Source organism: Manis pentadactyla, chromosome 13, assembly GCF_030020395.1.
Source record: "Manis pentadactyla isolate mManPen7 chromosome 13, mManPen7.hap1, whole genome shotgun sequence".
Taxonomy (NCBI): domain Eukaryota; kingdom Metazoa; phylum Chordata; class Mammalia; order Pholidota; family Manidae; genus Manis; species Manis pentadactyla.
This window is the reverse complement of record NC_080031.1, coordinates 102,281,726-102,300,618: the sequence shown is the minus strand read 5'-3', so window position 1 is coordinate 102,300,618 and position 18,893 is coordinate 102,281,726. Positions and strand designations below refer to the sequence as shown.

The following is an 18,893-nucleotide window of genomic DNA, read 5'->3' as shown; positions in this document are numbered from 1 at the left end:
TACTTTATCATTGTTTTAACTCCTATTTCTTACTCTCAACTTATTCTGTGAATTAATTTTAGTTCTTATATAAAACATGCGGAATTTAAGTTCATGAAACTATGTGGTTTAAACAAAATATGGGTCCTAAAACCTAAGTTCAGTCACAAGCTCAGGTTACAGAGGTGCTATTTCATGACTTTTTTCTGCTGAATTTAAGAATATGTGTTATGTATCAGATAGTTTTTTTTAATGCGATCAGCTGCCTTCATGACACAATAGCAGCAACTCAGCTCTAATTATAAGACAATTTAAAATTATTTTTATTTTTAAGATTAAAGCATCCTCATTGACGGTTTAGCAACAGTCCTTGCTTACTCTTTGGATATACACACATAAAACAATTAAAAGTGATTCCCCAATTTTCAATGATAACATAGGAAAAAAGAACATGTTCACAGCTGCAGCAGAATTCCTCTGTCCTCTCTTTCAAACAATCTTATTTTGCTACCAAGCCACTTGCCAAACCATTAAAAGACAATTTTTCAAAAAGCCAACAAAATCCAGAAGTAGGAATCTAGGTATCAAGGCAAAATTATCCCTCAAAACAGTGCTATTAAAAAAAAAAGAGTAGGAAACTAAAATAGCTCACTGGAGAGGACCTTTAAAAAGAATTCAGAAAATCAGGTTGGAACTACAGTGGTGAGTTCAAAAAGGAAATAAAGCTCAGACTGTTCACTTTGGGAATGTTAGGCTTTCTCCCATTCCAGCAAAAGAAATAAAAATGTAAGCTGCTGGAGTCATTATTAAAAGTCTTCTTGCCAAGGGAAGGCAGGGTGAGAGTAAAGGGAGAGAATGGAGAACAAAGGCAGCAGACAAGCTGTTTTGAGTCTAGGCCTGTTGCCCAGAAAGTTGACTAGAACTGAAATTCTTCTGAGCCAGTATCATTAAATTCTACATGTGGCTCAAAACTGTGGATTATACATGACTAATAAATATCAGGTGACCCACAGTTTTTGTGGTATTAAAATACATTTTTTTAAATTATCTATAAATTTCTATTCTGAACAGTGGGATCAAAATGATACTGGGCCACCCAATCAGATAGTGCCAAGGGCGTCCTTCAAAGAAAACTAACTTAGCAGAAATTTAGGTTGGAAGGAACGTAACATGGAGCGAGATGAGGCTCTCGGTCGATTTTAATAAGGCTTCTCCCCACCCCAACTGTGAATAGTAGCACTGAGGAGGCTCCCACAGAATGTCTCAGAGGGATGCTTCTCAGAGGTAAAAAGGTCTGTAAGTTCAACTCCTCTCTTCACCTAAAGCTTGGGGAAGAAAATAAATATAATTTTTAGCTATTCAGAGCTTCAGGCACATTATAATATTGAATATTCCCTAATTTTCATTTTCTGATCCTTTGGCTTATAATTTTCTCAATTATGTTACATTGAAAACTGTATGAATGTGCCTTAATCAGTAGTAACACATGAAAATATAATCTTTGTTCTCCCACACCTTGTAGGAAGCATGAATGAACAATACCCTGAATATCCTGCTGAGTTACTCCTTGTACTTGACAAAAGATTAGGGCAAACCGTTCCACTTGCGCATCTTGAGCAGGAGGCACAGACTAGTCTTCAATCTCATCTTCCCAAATATCACCATTAACATTCACAGCATGGAATAACCTGGAAGCATAAAATAAGGTACATTGTTATGTACTTGGAGGAAACTTAATGCAATTTTCTTCCCTCTCTCAAAAATACTTTCTGCCCTCTGATAACAACACCTTTACGTATCTTTTCCTCTCTTTTAATCGTTCCTGAGAAGGGCTGAAATATGGTCCCTCTGAACTAGCTGTCTTCAAGTTTATAAAAATAGCCCTTTTAGGATCCAAATTCTCTAGGGCCAAGGATTAACAATAATGGGAAATGGGTACCGCAAAACTGATACTCAGTGCATACAATCTGTGGAATAAGCCGAGATTAGGAAAGTAAGGCAACCCAGAAGACGCTGAACTCTTTCAAACCTGTAATACTAGGTCACAGGTTCCAAGCTACAACTCTCACGCTATTCCTCTATTATGTGCTCACCACTCTAGTCTGTCTTCACCGTCCTTGCACTTGGTGGGATGTTTTATAGTTGCCAACTTGTTTCCCCCCCCATATTATCTAAAATTTGTGTAATTTTCAACACTAGATTTCCAATGGTTCATGGGCAGAGATTGTTTCTTCAGCTTCTCTTACAGTTTAATAACACCAGTGCCTACTCGAGGAGATGGGGGAGTACCTGCAGGTCCTCTATAAACGCCTATTAACAAAGACCAACTGACGATGAAACGGGAGCTCCTGGAGACAGAATATTTGCTTTGTGCCAAGGAATCACCGTACAGATCACTTACTAGTAACAAAAGAGAAAACTTACCTTTACAATGGCAAAAATGATAGAACTAAGTTAGACAGCCTGACATTATGGACCTAATACACAGTACGATTCAATACGAAGTACACATCACACTTTAGGAAGTATTCTTGTGAAAATGTTACTCTAAATCTAGTCAAACTTCAGTCTAGACTTAATTTCCAGTTTACAGGAAATAGGAGAGAGGAACAAGCTAAAAGACACCAGGAAGAAACAAAACTCCAGAAGGTAAGATGTTATATAGGACAACTGGCCTGGACTCTTCAACAAGTCAATGTTTCCCTCAACAAGTATATAAAAAAGGCAGGGCAAAGCTTTTCTAGATTGAGACTGAACAGACAGAACCAAATAAAATGTCTGAACCAAATGAGATCCTGGTTCAATAAAACAACTTTAAGGCTATTTTTAGGGATAGTTGGGAGGGTTTCAATACGTTTATTAGGTGATAATATGCCATTAATACATTTTTTAAAGGGTTATGGAGAAGAGTTTTCTTATCTAAGGAGATACATGTGGAAGTATTTACATATCTCTAATTTAGGATTGAGTAGCTCAGCAAAAAAGCTAGATAACAAATATGGCAATATTATCAACTGTTCATTTTGGTAGAAGATATTCTACTAATCCTAATCATGTCCTATCCTTTCAACTCTTCTGTACGTTTGCAAATTTCCACTATAAAAAGTTGAGGAGGATAAAAAAATAAAGAAAATTTCCAGATAGTGTATGTTCATCATATAACTCATTTTTTTTTACTATCATTGATATACACTCTCATGAAGGTTTCACATGAAAAACAATGTGCTTACTACATTCACTCATGTTATCGAGACCCCCCCCATACCCCATTGCAATCACTGTCCATCACTGTAGTAAGATGCCACAGTCACTGTCTTCTCTGTGCTACACTATCTTCCCCGTGACGCCCTCCCACACCATGTGTACCAATCGTAATACTCCTTAATCCCCTTCTCCCTCCCTCCCCACCAGCCCTTCCCCACCCCTCCCCTTTGGTAACTGCTAGTCCCTTCTTGGACTCTGTGAGTCTGCTGCTGCTCATAAAATTCATTTTCAAGGAAATATGAAAATTTATGTATGTAGGAAAATGTGTAAAAGAATTCTCTAAATAAGCAAAGTACTTAAGTAAAACACTGGACTTGTGGTCTAAAAACCAAGTACCAAGCACTGCTGCTGAGACTAGAGAATCACGTCTACATACCTGTTAAAACATGCAGAAGCAGGATCAGTGTAATGTCTGTAAGGGTTTGCTCTGGAGAGAGGACCCATGCAAACCCAGCAGAAGTACTGCATACAGCCAGGACATGTCATCTTGTTACATCCATCTAATTTCTGGCACAAAAGATAGAAAGACAAAAACATCAAGGCTATAAAAGCAAAAGGGAAATGCGTATGCCAGAGTCAAACAACACGCTTCTAGTCTCCCTTTCTCATGCAGGCTGATACATATAGGTAACAACGCACTAACTATTAAATGCTTACTCTTCTGCATTGCAAGTGAAAAACGAAGTATTTAGCAGGTGTTCCTACAACTACATACTTAGCAAAATCTCTTCTGATATACAGTAGTTACAAACCAAACATGTATTTTATAAGTGGAACATATAGTTAGATTAATCTTAAAATTTTTTGGATTTACTATATGTAATTTCAAATTTTTTACATAAATCTAAGTAAACATTTGTTATCAAATGTTCCACTCTATCATAGGATTGAGGCACATCAGAAGTGATTAAACAGAATGACAGTTTCCTTATGTAGTAACCGGGCAACCACTACCAGGTTCAGATATAACGGACTGGATCAGTAGAATCAAATGCGAAGATACATTTCTATTTTACAACATATTAGATTTTGTCAAGAAGCAACAGATGTATCTGCATTTTTGGGCTCAGATTAATGGGAAAATGCCTCCATTTCCTAAGCATATACTTGTTAAACAGGTGTGTTAAATGCCAGGATAAATAATTCTGAGAAGTCAGGCTTGAGTTTTTTTTTTTGCATCACGTAGGTGAGGTAAGAGTTGATTGTAGCTCTAGCAGTCTCTTCATAACCCATTTGATTGTGAAGCAGATACAACGTGAGAACAATTGTCATTGTAGGAAAGCACTTTGAAAAGGGAAGTCTGATATATTTAAGGTCAATAACAATATTTAGTAGTGAATTTGCATCGTCCAAGCGAGGTTTAACAAACACCAGAATGTGTTTTCTCAGTTAGTCATAAAATTAACAGCCTTCTTGAGGCAACCGTAACACGCGTACAAGCCCGTCTGCCTCCACGTCTGTCTCAAACCTCACCTCTATGGGCGTCCCACAGCACGGGCAGCCCTTCGAGTTCTTTTCTAGCCACTCCTTACTCTCCATCTCTTCCAGCGCCTTCTGAATCACCCTCTTACCAAACCTCTGTTCCAAAAATCTTTTATTGGCCTCATTTGCTTGCAGGTACTCATTTCGTAAGTCCACTAATTTCTCTAGAAATTGAAATGGAAAAATTAACTTTCATATAGTTTTGCAACACTAACTAAAAGCCATTAAAAACTGCTATAATCTTTAGCCACTCAATAATGCTATTCTTGGGACTTTATCATAAGGAAATAATCCAAAGTAAAGCATATGCAAGGAGATGCATATGACAATGATAAATTAAATGTCCAAGGGAATAATTATCTGTGTAAGCACTATTTAATAACATAATACTCATTAATTAAAAACTTAATTCTTGGAATGGTTACAACTCAATAAAAACAGTCATTACAGAATCCAGAAAAAAGTGTATTTAGATTACAACTAGGTAAAAATTATGCATGCCTCAAATGACAGAGAACAGAAAGGAACCCTCCAACTAGAAAAGTTGGACTTGCTAAAGGTAACAAACTAAGGTATCTGTTTCCTTTAATTTGGACTTGCTAATGTTGATATGTTTGTGCAACTAGTGTTATACAGTTTAAGTCCAACTTATCTAAAAGACACAAAGATCGAAACAGACTGTCCACTATTACCTGATTTTAACAAGGCCTACCAAATAAACAAAAGTACCTTTGACTTTACATCAAAGACTAACTGTTCAATTCCATGTATAAAAAAAGTCAGTAAATAAAATTTACCACCCTCAGGTACTGAAAAGATCCTCTTGTCAACTCTTCTTGATACTCTTCAGCACGGCTGCCACTGCTTGATCGCCTAACCAGACGAAGCAGGCAGCCATTCCCAAAGGCTTTACTTGCAGACAAAAGGCTTTTGTCTACATTCTATTGCCTTAATTTTTTGAGACAATTAATTAAAGATCTCTCTCAACAATGTTCTAGTTATTTATTCATTTACTTCCCTCATCTTATTTGGAGGTCTGCCTCCCATTCTTTGCAGCAGACGTGTTTTAGAGCAGAAGCCTGTCCGTACGATCTTCCTTCACCTGTGACTCCTTTCGCTGCGCTGCACGTTCCCACGGCTCCGTCACCTCTGCTTTGAGGTGGCAGACACCTATCTTTCATTCTGTCATTTTTATCCCTCTAATAATTCAAAATGGTTTGTGTTCCTAGATATCTTAAGGACAAAGATCATTGCTCTGATGTTCTCAAAATAATAAAATTTCACATATTTAATATGTGATTAATATTAATATATAATTAAGATATGATTAGTACTTAATATATCTTACATAGCAATACTTAATATATACATAGAGAAAAAGAGATTCCTAATTTTGCTGAAGCCCTCAAGTCTGCCGTTGGTTTCTTCCACAACACCGTGAAGTACCTGAAATGTACTTCAGCCTCTCAATGATAAGGTTACGGCGTCGGAGGGAAAGGCGTGTCTTATACCCCGGCGGGCTCCCCAGCCCATCCGCCGGCATCTACTGCGGGACTCCGCTCTGGGCACCTGTAAGCCTCTATTCCTTCCCTCTCACAGAACGTTTTTGGAGATAATGACACTGCAAACAGCAGTAATTAGCAACTATAGTAATAACGGTATTAACAGGTACGATTTTGCATTTTTACGTATATTTTACATATATTAGCCCACTGTTCTCAAACCATCTGTAGTGAAGGCCTCCCTGAGGTCAATGAGGAGGCACTTGAGGACTAATCAGACATACGTGCCACAGAAACAAGAGTGACAGCTTGGATACTTGGCATTTGCCAACCAGGATATACATTACTCCATGTTCACAGATAAAAACTACCTTGCCATTCCTTCCCTGGACTGTTCCGTGATATCTGTAAGTCTTGTTCCCTTACTTCCTTCAAGTCTACCCAAACGACTTGGACAGTGAGGCCTCCCCTGGCTTCCCTAAGTAAAATCCCAAGCCAGAACATTTCATACCCTATCCTTGCTTTATTTTTTTTTTCCTCCTTGGCACTAACCACCAGCTAATATCCTTATTTATTTAGGTTGCCTGTCCCTCCCGTTAAAGTATAAATCCCACGATGGCATTTGGTCACTACTATGTCCCCAGAGCCTAGGACAGTAACTGACACAAAAGTATCTGTTGAACTAAACTATGTTTTCTACCTTTATGTTGTATCTACCTACCACTTCAGCATCTTATTAAAAATAATAAAGAGAGAAATGTGGTATCCACATATAAATCAAGTATAAAAATCAAATGTGTATTCATATTTGAACTGACTGTTTATAGTTCATAATGCATGAGCAAAACCAAAAGTTTCTGTGATGACTGCCCTTGTACTGTTCACCATGTAACTTATTCACTATGTAAGAATTTGTTCTCCATGTAAGAACTTGTTCGTTATGCTTCAGAAGATTGGAGACTGACGAAAATTAGGCTTGGGGTGGATTAATGATTGTGCATTGAGCATTGACTCCCCTATACAGAATTTTATTGTTGTTAACAACCATTTGATCAATAAAAATGAGAGATGCCCTAACAACAACAACCAAGAAAAAGTACACACTTCCAATTGTAAAATAAATAAGCAACCGGGATGTAATGTATAGCATAAGGAATATAGTCAAAATATTGTAACAACTTGGTATGGTGATAGCTGGTACTTAGAATTATCATGTATATAAATGTTGAATCACTGTGTTGTACACCTGAAACTAATGAAATGTAATACTGTGTGTCAACTACCCTTCAATAAAAAAAAAAAAAAAAAAAAAAAAGTATCTGTTGAACAAATACTACCAAATTGAAGGACTGAAGTGTGAGAAGGCTTTTCTGCAGGATGAGTACAACTTACCTGCTGTTACCTTACATGGAGAGACCCCATGGTAGGTCAATCTGCACAAAGTACAGAAGGCAAAATTGCAGCTGGAGCAGATGCCCATGGTGCAGCCAGGCTCCTGCATCACAGGCAGCCGGCAGCATGGGCGGGGGCAGTACACGACATCGGCCATCAGGTCCAACGTGGACTGGAGGAGAAGGCGGTCGTAACGGGCAAACAGCTCTGCCTCCACTAGCTCTTTGACCTGAAGGGAAACATAAAACACATAATGTTGATGACTTCCCAACCAGTTCTGACCCTGAGGAGGTCTTTAGGATGCTGGTGCAAACCAGATGCACAAAAATTCAAACTCTCTCATTCGAAATCAAAGAATGGCAAGTCTGTCCCTTGTTTAAGATGCTGGTTACACGGGTGTACCATTTGTTAAAACTAAGCAAACTGCACACTTTAAAAGGTATATTTATGCCTTAATAAAGTTGATTTAAAAAAATCAAACTAAATAGGCTGTCCTTATGTTAACATCTGTAACTGATTTGGTTAAACATTCCAAGGAATATTTCCTTCAAATCCCAACCACACACAAAGACAGGCTAGTGATTTGCCAAGATTTATGGAATCCTAGCAGAAATACAAGGTACATCACCAGAATTACTTTATAATTACTTTTCCAACCCTCATCCCTGCCCAGGACTATTCATTCTGAAGCCAGCCAAGGACGCATATACATTTGGTTAAATAGTGAAGACCATGGAATTCTTGATGGACACAGTGAAACAACTTGTGGGCTAGCTCCAAGGCCTCCAGGCGCCCTGATGAGCCCTATCAAGGAAGCTCATGAAAAGACCTCTCCCTTTGTGAAAGAGAATTAGGAGGCAGGATCTGTCAGCAGAGTAAAGTGTTACCTGACCAGGAGTGGCCACTGAAGGGCACTTGGGTTCTGGACAGTTGAGGCACTGAACTTGGCCATCTCTGATCTGGATTTCAAAGTAGTCCTTCAGACAGGCTTTGCAATACACATGCCTGCACTCCAAGAAGTACATGCATTCACTACCCAGCTTCTCACAGAAACAGATATTGCACAGGAACAATTTACTATTAAAGCATTTTATCTGCTGAGCTTGATCAAAGTCCAAGATCTCCTGGATCAGACTTGACAACGACTCCACATCCTGCACGGCCCTCTCATCCACAGCTGCTTCTTGCTCTACATCAGATCCAGCAGCTCCTCCAAAATCTAGCTCTGTGTCGGAAGAGGCTTGAGCAGTCCTTCGCTGCACTTTTTTCGGAGAACCCATCTTGAGTTCAAAAGGAGAGACAATATTCAGGTATGCCAGGGTCTCTTCCTTAAGAAACTGCATCCAGGCAAACAGGACCACGCTGCCACAGTGTTCTTCCCACAGGTTGTCTAAGTGCTTGCAGAGAGCAGACAGCTAGGAGAAAACATACAGTGCTGGTGAGTTTGGGAAGATGATGCTGTCAACTCCTGATTTCCCTTGAAATCTTTTAACTTGTAAGTTAAGCCCTTATAATACATTAGGTCGTAACATAATTTTTCATTGCCGTGATAGACTGCACTGCAAAACAGCACCAATATTCTTGTTAGAGCACTTCTTAAAACTATTCAGCAACACAAGCCACAGCAGAACACAAAGTCAGAAGATAAAAGAAGCACCATGAAAACAAGAGAAATGGCAAGACTCCACAAGCTGGAGAACTAGCTCTATATTCGAGCCCCTGAAATGGAGGATTTTTTTCCTGCTCTATTTGTTCTTTGTTTTAGTATTGCTATATATTTCACGTAGAAGAGAGCTGGTTCTAAAATGAACTATTCCTATTCCTTTGGAATCTTAGCTCCATAGGTACCCTGCAAGAATGGTGAGGAAGAGAACAGTTCAAAAATATCATGTAGGTTTTTAATTCTAACTTTCCGTCCTATCAAAAAGCCAACTCATGAGAAAGAATCACTACCAGAATCCAGTCCCACAGTCTTTGTTACTCAGATTTACAAGTTGGTTTTAACTAAACAATCTGTGCTTATACTAGATCCTGGTTAATGGAGGGAGGCAGATGGATGTTGACCCTGGACAGGATTATGAGCTCTCAACATGATTTCCCTGCCATGGGGAAAGCTCACACTTCCCAAGCTAAGCAACCAAAGTGTAAACTATTTTGATTTTTCCTCTTTAAAAGTGGTCTGTTCAATTTGAAAGGGAAATAAGAAGACTTTCCATTAGAAATGTAAAATATCTGTAAGTAGAGTTCAGGAATTATAAGCAGCTTTTCTTTTTACATAAACATAAAAAAATAAGCCTTCCAGATGTAAACAAATTTCATTAATTTAAAAGCAAGTGAAAGGACCACATTTTCTGTTCCCTGCTCTGTGCAGTGCTGTTCACTAAACCCAACACAGGCACAAACTTAGAACATTTATTGAACTTACACTTACTGTGTCAAGCACAGTTCAAGACTGGACAACAAATGCTTTTTCAAACCCATTTGCATGAATATGCTTATAAGATCAACCACACTTCCAAGAAACCTGCTGAAATCTGTAAAATGTATGCATTTCAAAGGGAAGCTCCGAGTGCTGTCTAGGCCACCAAGTCCAACGAAGACGACTTTTTCCTCCTCCTCTTTTCTTTTCCAGCCCCCTTCCTAGAGGCAGCTAGGATGCACATGAATGTGGAGGGGAGAGAAGACCAAAAAAGGAGACTATGCATGCATACATACTGGGAGAGGAATAATGGAAAATACTAGAAAACAAAACCCAATCTCTTTCTATCCACCAACCCCATTCAGTGAAAGACAGGACCACGTGTCACCTTTGCCATCAATAGGTAAAATTCTTAATGCCAAGAATTAGGACCCAGCAACAAACAAGAACTGAACCAAGAAGGAATATAAGACCAATTAAAAGGTCAACTGTATGTACAAAAATTCATTTGATAAAGAATCCTACTCTAGTTTTACCTATACCACATAAAATAACGAACAACTCTCCTCTCCCCACATCCACCTCCCCCAAAGCCAGCATTAAGTAGATGCTGTTTGAAATCTGAAACTGCAGCCACACACCCAATTAGTCTCTTTGTTTTGAGAGTGAGAATGTGTGTGTGTACATACATGGACATAAAGTATCAAGAAATCTCTGGAAAAATGTGACTATAAATATCTAAATAATTCAGGCAATGCTCACTGATTTAAATGTCAAACAGCCTTGATATTCTTGGGCAAATAATCCGCTGTCTTGCATGTATTGCCTCTGGCACAGATATAAGAATATAAGGTAATATTCCTTTTTATTCTACATGTATTATCCTTTTTTGAAGTTTAATTTTGTTTTTAAACCATAAGCTCAATTTTACAAAAACACTGTCACCTAAGAGATTAGACTGGTGGGTGGGTGGAGATGAAAACTACATGATTAAAAGGGAAAAACTGACAAGCTGTTCTTCAAGGTCAAGTAACTGACAGCTTTTGTCTTAACACACATCAGCCTATCAATCTTCATCATGACTTCTAGAAAAGTAGCTGCTATTGATCCATTATCTCAGAATACTTTTTATTAGCTTTAAGTCATACTTACATCTCAATCAAGAGTTGAGGTTGTTACTAGAAAAGGATATATAACTCAGGAAATGAAGGCTTATAATACAAGGTCTCCTCCGGCCTTCATGAGACAGTTACACAAATCATACACATTTCTATGTGTGTGCCTTTACATCTACGTGAAACCAGTTAACAATTATTTGTTATTAATAAACAGATCTTTAAAAATAAAAGCACTTCTTATGTTTACTTAGGAAATGTGTTTATTTTAACTGCATTAGCTCAATTTAGTCTTCCTAATTATAATTAAATCCTTCATATAAGGAATGGATAACAAACTAAGAAAAAAAAGGAACATCATCATCTAATGAAAATGAGGAGGAACTATAGTCTCCATTACAATATAGATTAAATGGGAAAATAACAAGACAAGAAACAATATACTTGATTAAAAATTGCTCCTACTATAATTCATAATGATTAATCATTCTAATTATTGCCATTCCTTTCTAAAACACCAAACATTTTCAATTCATTTACATTAGTATTCATGAAAGCATGGGAAAAAAATTGCAAAATCAAAGCCATTTGTTGTTCATTCACTCAATTTAAGATCATCAAGGTAGTCTTCCATTAAAGATGATTTTTTAAGTTTCTAAAAATGGATAAAAATTAAGTTTCGGGTCTAACCTGAGTTGGCGACAGCCATTTGCCGCTAAGTGTGAATGAAGGTGGGGAGGAGGATGGATAATCTGGTGGCAGTTCAAAGTTCAGCACAAGTGGAGGCAGAAAGCAAATGACGTATTCAAAGTCACTATTCTGGAGACACTCATTTGAATTGCCTGAACCGAAAACAAAGATTAAAAAGGATCAGCTGGTCACCTGAGTGTCCATTACTATTGAGCAGTGCTCAAGAAAGACTTAATGCTTTAGTTGAGGAGCTAAAAACCCTCCCCAAAGGCACTTTCTATTCCCTATTTTAACTTCATAGCCACCACCTTACAAAAAAATTCCGTAAGCCCTTGAAAAATTTACTAAGCTCCACAAAATATGAAGTTACACAACTTACTCTTGTATACACTTTTGAGTACAATTCCTAACACTAAGCAATACACAGTGTTTTCTTTTGTTGTTTTATAGTAGTGATTTTTAAAGACACAATCCAGAGAAAAGGACATTTATTTCTAACAAGGAGCCGTGACCTATTTAGACCAGCATGTGCCAACTACACATGAATCACAGTTTGGGAGAATCTGCGCCAACACGATGATCTCAGGCTTGAGGCAAGATACAGCACACAACCCTCTCACAAATCAAAGCTACATTTTAAATCCCCACGTTTACTTTCCTTACTCAATGCCTTTACAGAGAAACATTGTGAGAAAGTGTGCATCAAAGTCTTCTGTGAATGAATATCTGTATCAAAAGCAGCCGTTTTTGTGTGCTTTTTTCCCCTGAAGCAAAAGCTCACAGCGTACCCGCACACGTCACCTGTGTACGGCAGCTGAAAGGAGTCTGGAAATCCAACAGTTCTAACCACCACCATGGTACTTCAAAGCTTTCCAAGCGTTTTCACATACATTATTTCATTTTCTTATTATCCCTGTTTAACAGCTAATGACTCATGGCTGATAAACTGCTGCTTAGAAGACTAGAATGCATGAAACACACAGAATCGTATCCTAGTTCAGTAGTCAAAAAGGCAGAATCAGTTGATCCTCCATCTATCACTAATGCCTGTAAACATGATAAATAAATTAGGGTACACTATGAAACTGAAATTTTAGAAATATCTGTTCAAGAGAATATTATTGACTAACCGCGCACAAATATCTTGAAATTTTGTGGTAAGTCCAAATAAATCCTGGTTTCTCCACCCTGGACAGACTCTGCTTTCCTAAATTCATCTCCATCATAAATACTCGCCAGGGCCAGCAATTCATCCTCCTGAGCTTCTCGGTCTTCTGACGACATTTAATTTTCTGAGGAGCTGAAGATAATCATTCAAGTCAGTTAAGAATAGAAAAGGCACAGAGTTTGGAAAAGTTAAGTGGCACCAAAAAGAAAAAAAAAAGTTCCTTTACAAACAACTGCAAAGGAAAGGATTAATCAGTATTCTCATTTTTTCTGTTGAACAAAAAATGATAGGTGTATTTATTATTCCCATAGCTTTGCAATAGTAACAGCTTTTCAAAAAAAGATGGCTGTGGTGCTTCTGCTTGCTGACTTTTTCAGTTAGGTATGACTGATTTAGGAGAAAAAGCATACTTTAAAAAGCTTTTTTTAAAAAGGACACATTACTTTGACTTGCTCACAAAAGGAGTCCAAGTATATTTGATATACTTTTTAAAAATAAATGAATTTTTTAAACCCACAGAAATCTCTAGGGCAGGTTTTCTCAGCTTCAACATTATTGACATTTTAGAACAAATAATTTTTTGTTGTGGGAGGCTGTACTTCGTATTATCGGATGTGTAAGACATCCCTGGCCCTCTACCTGTTAGATTCCAATAGTGTCCCTTTCTCTCAAGAGTTGTGACAATCAAATCTCTCTCCAAATGCCCCCCACCAAACTCTTGTAGGGGGTGGGAGGGACAAAACTGCTCCCAGTTGAGAACACATTGTTCTAGAGAATGATACAGAGCACATACTATATATAATACATAACTGAGGAATCAGCAAAATAATATTACATTTTTGAAATACCACTGTATTTTGTCAAATTGATTTTAACATTCACCATTCTGGGTAACACAAGGAATGAAAATATTCTACAATTAAAGTGTGAATCAACACTTTTTAATCAGTCCAACTGAAAGATGCAAAATTTCAGATAATTTAAATGTGAAAAAAATTGTAATGAAAATCTTTGAAAATTAACAACAGATTACTTCTGTCAGTTAAAATATTTGACTACAATTACATCTGCAAATATGCTCCATCTTGACTAAAATTTTTTAAAATTTAAAATGTACACAATTGAAGTCAGGAGATGGTTTTTTATATTATAAAAGGTGACACTATAAAATTTAGACAAATTAATATTATTCCATTTCCAAAAACACTTTTTTTCCCTGCAGATGAGAATAGTTCTGCATAAGCTGCATCCGTACCCCAAATAGAACTCTAGTTGTGGTCAGGTGGTACCTGTTAATAACAACCAGAAAAAAAGGATATTAACACTGCAGTCTATATTTCAGTTCAGAGTTTGGAATTCATGCAAATCCCATTTGTTCTCCAGACAGGAGATGAAACTGAAGTTGGGTAAGAGGCCAACTTGTGGAACTCATGCTAGACATACTATAGAAATTCTGCCATCTGCAGAAAAAAATACAAAAGATAGTGTTAGGACCCTCTCCAAATTTATATTCTGAATTTCCATTATCACCACTTAAGTCACACATCCTAACACACAGTCAATCCTAATCTCCAACTGCATGCTACCCTCCTAGGAAAGCCTGAGCCACATAGTTAAAGAGGTATTTGCACATCCCCAACAAAGAGACAGGCCTTATCTGTCTTCAGCCCTGGGAGAAGCAGAGGAGGAACACCAATGTCTTAAGAGGGGACAGCACTCCCTCCGTGGCCTATAACAAAATCTTCTTGGATTTGTTATTTCTCCTTCCGTTTTCTGTTCTTCTAGTCCTTCATTTCCTATTCCCCTCCAATTTTTCCTCTCACTTGCTAGTGAATTCATCTTGCTAGGGACACTCAACATGAGGTTAATTTAAGCATGAGGCAGGATATTCAAAAACAAAATAACAGAAGTATTCATATACACACACACACTTTTAAATTCTATCGTAAATGCTTTAGATCCAGCCTTCTTAACTGGGAGTAGGGGAAGGAAGGGAGGGGGTTGTTCCATAGATGAGTTATGGAGAATCCTAGGAACATACTGAAATTATACTAAAAAGTATTATATAACACCGTAATTTTTAAATAGATTCTAAGACGTTTGACTCACAAATAAGGTAAAAGTAAAATTCAGAATCAATTTACATTTACTGAGCACCCATTAGTACTATCTTAGGTCTTTCCACACTACCTTATTTAAACAATTTTGCCAGGTGTAGTACATGTTGATAACATAATAAGTTTTTTGTTTCTTCCTGTTTAAGCATTTGTAAATGGAGTGGAAGATGAGTTTACAGTTTCTGGTTTTAGGTCTGCATGTTGGAATCACCTGAGGCACTGATTTTTAAAAATCTCAGTACCAGGCCATACTCCAGAGCAATTACCCCAGGCCATCAGTAGCTGTCCAGGCTCTCCAGGTGATTCTAAGGTGCAGGCAGGACTGAAAAATTCTACTCTAGTGATTTCAGTCAACAACTCCTGATGACCTAGCCCACCAGATCCCAGCTTCTGAAGCTGCCATGGGGTCCCAGTCCCTTAATTCACATCGCTGACCTACATATCCTCCTGATTTTATCCACTCAGCCTTCAAGACCCACCTAAAAAGCCCCTATTCCATATAGACATTTCCAATTACCAAATGGAAATGTCTTTAAAAATCCAGCAAACATTCTAAACTTTCCTGTGACATTGTCACATCCCACTCTGCATTACAGTAGTTAAAAGAACTTGAACTTCTTCTCCTTCCAGACTGCATTAGTTCCTTAAGGGTAAGAATCAAGCCTTTTGCATCTGTGCATTGTTCTCAGCCTCTAGCAGTCCCTTGCATTTGCATTTGACACTGGAAAAAAATAGAACTGAACTGGGGTGGGATGAGATGTGTTGAAACGGGGGCCAGAATCGAAAGGTTCAGTGTCTGCTCTGCCACATCCACTAGAAGCAGGAGGCTGGGTTGGTCGTCACAGAAACAGCAAGAGAAACAGTGAGCTCTTAACCCGTGTCAGGCAGTGTGCTAAGCCCTTAAATGCATTAGCTCCTGTTAGAGTACCACAACCCCGTGCAACAAGGCCTATTACTATTCCCATTACACAAATAAGAATGATAGTTGAAATCCCTTTCCAGCCAAGGTCACACTGCTGGATTCACACCACCCCGTTTCTTCATCTGTAACAGGGAGCGAGAATAAACTCTGGCGTAATCAGACAGGGGATATTAAGTTTACTACTAATTTTGGCAAGCCGGAAACCGCTACACCAGTGAGGGAAGCCCTCTTCCGCCGGTTTTCCTTCCGGCCTAGGAAAATACTCTTCTTTCTCCTGGGCCCCAGCATGCGGACTTCAGCCCTAGGGACAAAACGCCGCCGTCGGTGTCCCCGCCTCTCACCGGCCGGCGTGCCGCGTCCTTTGCGCGACTCACCTACAACCCGCGGGCAGGCCCCCGCCGCCACCGGCCCCGGCTCCCGGGCACAGAGGGCGCTGTGCGGACTGGGGAGCTGTGAGCCGGGGCCCGAAGGGGCTGGGCCGGACCGTCCCCTGCCCCCGAGCACTCGGAGGGGTCTCGGCCAGGCCCGGGCTTGGGGGGCCGAGGCCCGCTGAGCAGTCCCCGCCCGGCCGCCCTTCCCCGCCGCGCGCGCCCGGAGCGCGGTCCCACCGTACCTTCCGGCCGCCCAGCCGGGCCAGTTCCGAAAGTTCCGCGCTCCGCCCTGGCCCTGGGCTCCCCCTCCGCCCCTCGTGGGCCCGGCCTGAGGACGCCCGGCGTGACCTGCGGACCGCCCCTTCCGTTTTCGGAGCCGTCAGCTGAGCCCGGCGGATCCGGCCGGGGTGGCCCCGGCTTGAGCCGGGCTCTGCGCAGCCGCCGTGTCCGCTCGGGATCCTCCGCCGCCCTCCGCAGGCCAAATGCGGCGCTGCGCCTCCCCCGCCCCCCCCCCCCACCGCCCGCCGTGCGCCTGGCTGGCCTGCAAACTGAAGTATGCTTCTGGGAAAGTTTATACAAAAGCCGGTTCTGGGGCCTCGTGACGGTAGTTCCTTTCGGTAGTTCTGGAATGGGGCCCGGGAATTCGAATTTTTACCAATTCTAGAGGTGATCGTGAGGCCGCGGTCAGCCGGAGGCAAGCACTCCCCGAACAAAGCCAGACCTGCTCCTCCAGGCCGACTAAGCAAGCCTCCTCCGCCTCCCGCCAATCCCAACTACGTCCTCAGAAATGCTGTGCATCTTTATGGCACCTCCACTGTGAAACCACTCACTGCGGATATAACAGTAATAACTACCACGTATGTTGAGCATTTAGGATACTTCCAGCACTTTGCTAAGTGCTTTATGCACACTTTATCTCCACTTTAACCTCATGACTCCGGTACTATTTGTTATTCCCACTTTACAAGTGAGGAAACTGAAACCTAGGTTCAAGAATATACCAAAGGGCACATGATTACTGAGAGGCTAAACAGGAATTTAAACCACATGGCCCCGCCTTCATGCCATGTACAAGAATAAACTCAAAACGGATCAAAGACCTAAATGCCTAAATGTAAGAGCTAAAACTGTAAAACTCTTTTAAAAAAATGTCAGAGTAAGTCTTCATGAACTTGGATTAGACAATAATTTCTTAGATACTACACCAAAAGCACAAGTAATAAAAAACAGATTGGAGTCATCAAAATCGCAAACTTTTCTGCATCAAAGGAGACTGTCAAGAAAGTGAAAAGACAACCCGTAGAACAGGAAATCATATATCTGATTATTTGCAAATCATATATCTGATTAGAGTGTAATATCCAGAATATGCAAAGAACAGCAACTCAATACAAAGACAACCCAATTTTAAAATGAGCAAAGGATCTCAATAGACATTTCTTCAAAGAAGATACATAAATGGTCAGAAAGCACATGAAAAATGCTCAACATTATTAGTCATCAGGGAAATGCAAATCAAAACCACAATGAGAAATCACACTCATGACAGCTATAATTAAAAGACAGATAATACCAAGTATTGGTGAGGATGTAGAGAGTTGAAACTTCATACACTGCTGGAAAAGTAAAATTCCTACTTTGGAAAACAGCTTGACAACTCCCCAAAAAGTTAAACATAGAGTTGCAATAAGACCCAGCAATTCTACTCCTAGATATATACCCAAGAGAATTGAAAACATATGTTCACCCAAAAGCTTATACACAAATGTACAAGTATATTTGTACATTTGTATATAGTAGTCATAAATGTACACTACAGCCGTAGTATACACAATAGCCAAAAGTGGAAACAATTCTAATGTCTATCAGTGGATAAATAGATAAACAAAACGTGGTATATCCATACAATGGAATATTATTAAGTTATTAAATTCATGCTATAAAAAGGCATGAATTACTATATATGTGCTACAACATGGATGAGCCTTGAAAACATTAGGCTAAGAGAAATAAGTCAGACACAAAAAGCCACATATTGTATAATTCCATTTATATGAGATGTCCAGAATAGGCAAATGTATAGGGCAGAAAGTAGGTTTAGTGGTTGCCAGGGGCTGAGGCAGGAGGGCATGCGAAGTACTGCTAATGGTTATGGGGTTTCTTTTGGGGGATGGAAATATTGTGGAATTAGATGGTGGTGATGGTGGCACAAATTTGTGAATATTCTAGAAACCACTGAATTATACATTTTTAAAGTGTGAGTTATATTGTATGTTAATTATATCTCAATACAAAATTTTTTAGATACATGTAGATACAAAGGACTAGTCTCAGTACTTAAATAGAATGCTGAAATGTTGGTTCCTGTCCTGGGAACCATAAAACTAATGTGTCCCTAATGACCTAATAGGCTCCTGTGTCCTCCTTATCATAAACTTCTTCCCCTAGAAAAGCAGCTTGCATAGCTAGGCC

The 18,893-nt window shown here is 39.4% G+C and overlaps 1 protein-coding gene across 9 annotated transcripts; it reads right to left on the bottom strand.

Annotated features, from left to right (window-relative positions):
* Positions 1-273: 273 nt before the first annotated feature.
* On the bottom strand, positions 274-16,801 carry RNF14 (ring finger protein 14). Of its 9 annotated transcripts, none has more exons than XM_036895325.2 (9): positions 16,664-16,801; positions 14,331-14,471; positions 12,974-13,155; positions 11,844-11,995; positions 8,507-9,034; positions 7,620-7,848; positions 4,717-4,889; positions 3,620-3,750; positions 274-1,667 (listed from the first exon to the last, which is right to left on the bottom strand). In XM_036895325.2, exons 3-9 carry the CDS (start codon positions 13,125-13,127, stop codon positions 1,610-1,612), a joined length of 1,425 nt encoding a protein of 474 aa, XP_036751220.1. In that variant the 5' UTR covers positions 13,128-13,155; positions 14,331-14,471; positions 16,664-16,801; the 3' UTR covers positions 274-1,609. The 9 variants fall into 9 exon arrangements, with proteins under 9 accessions (XP_036751220.1, XP_036751230.1, XP_036751212.1 ...); XM_036895335.2 differs by lacking the exon at positions 16,664-16,801 and adding an exon at positions 16,425-16,657 and having other exon boundaries at positions 12,974-13,143; positions 14,301-14,471; XM_036895317.2 differs by lacking the exon at positions 16,664-16,801 and adding an exon at positions 16,425-16,657.
* Between the last annotated feature and the right edge of the window lie 2,092 nt (positions 16,802-18,893).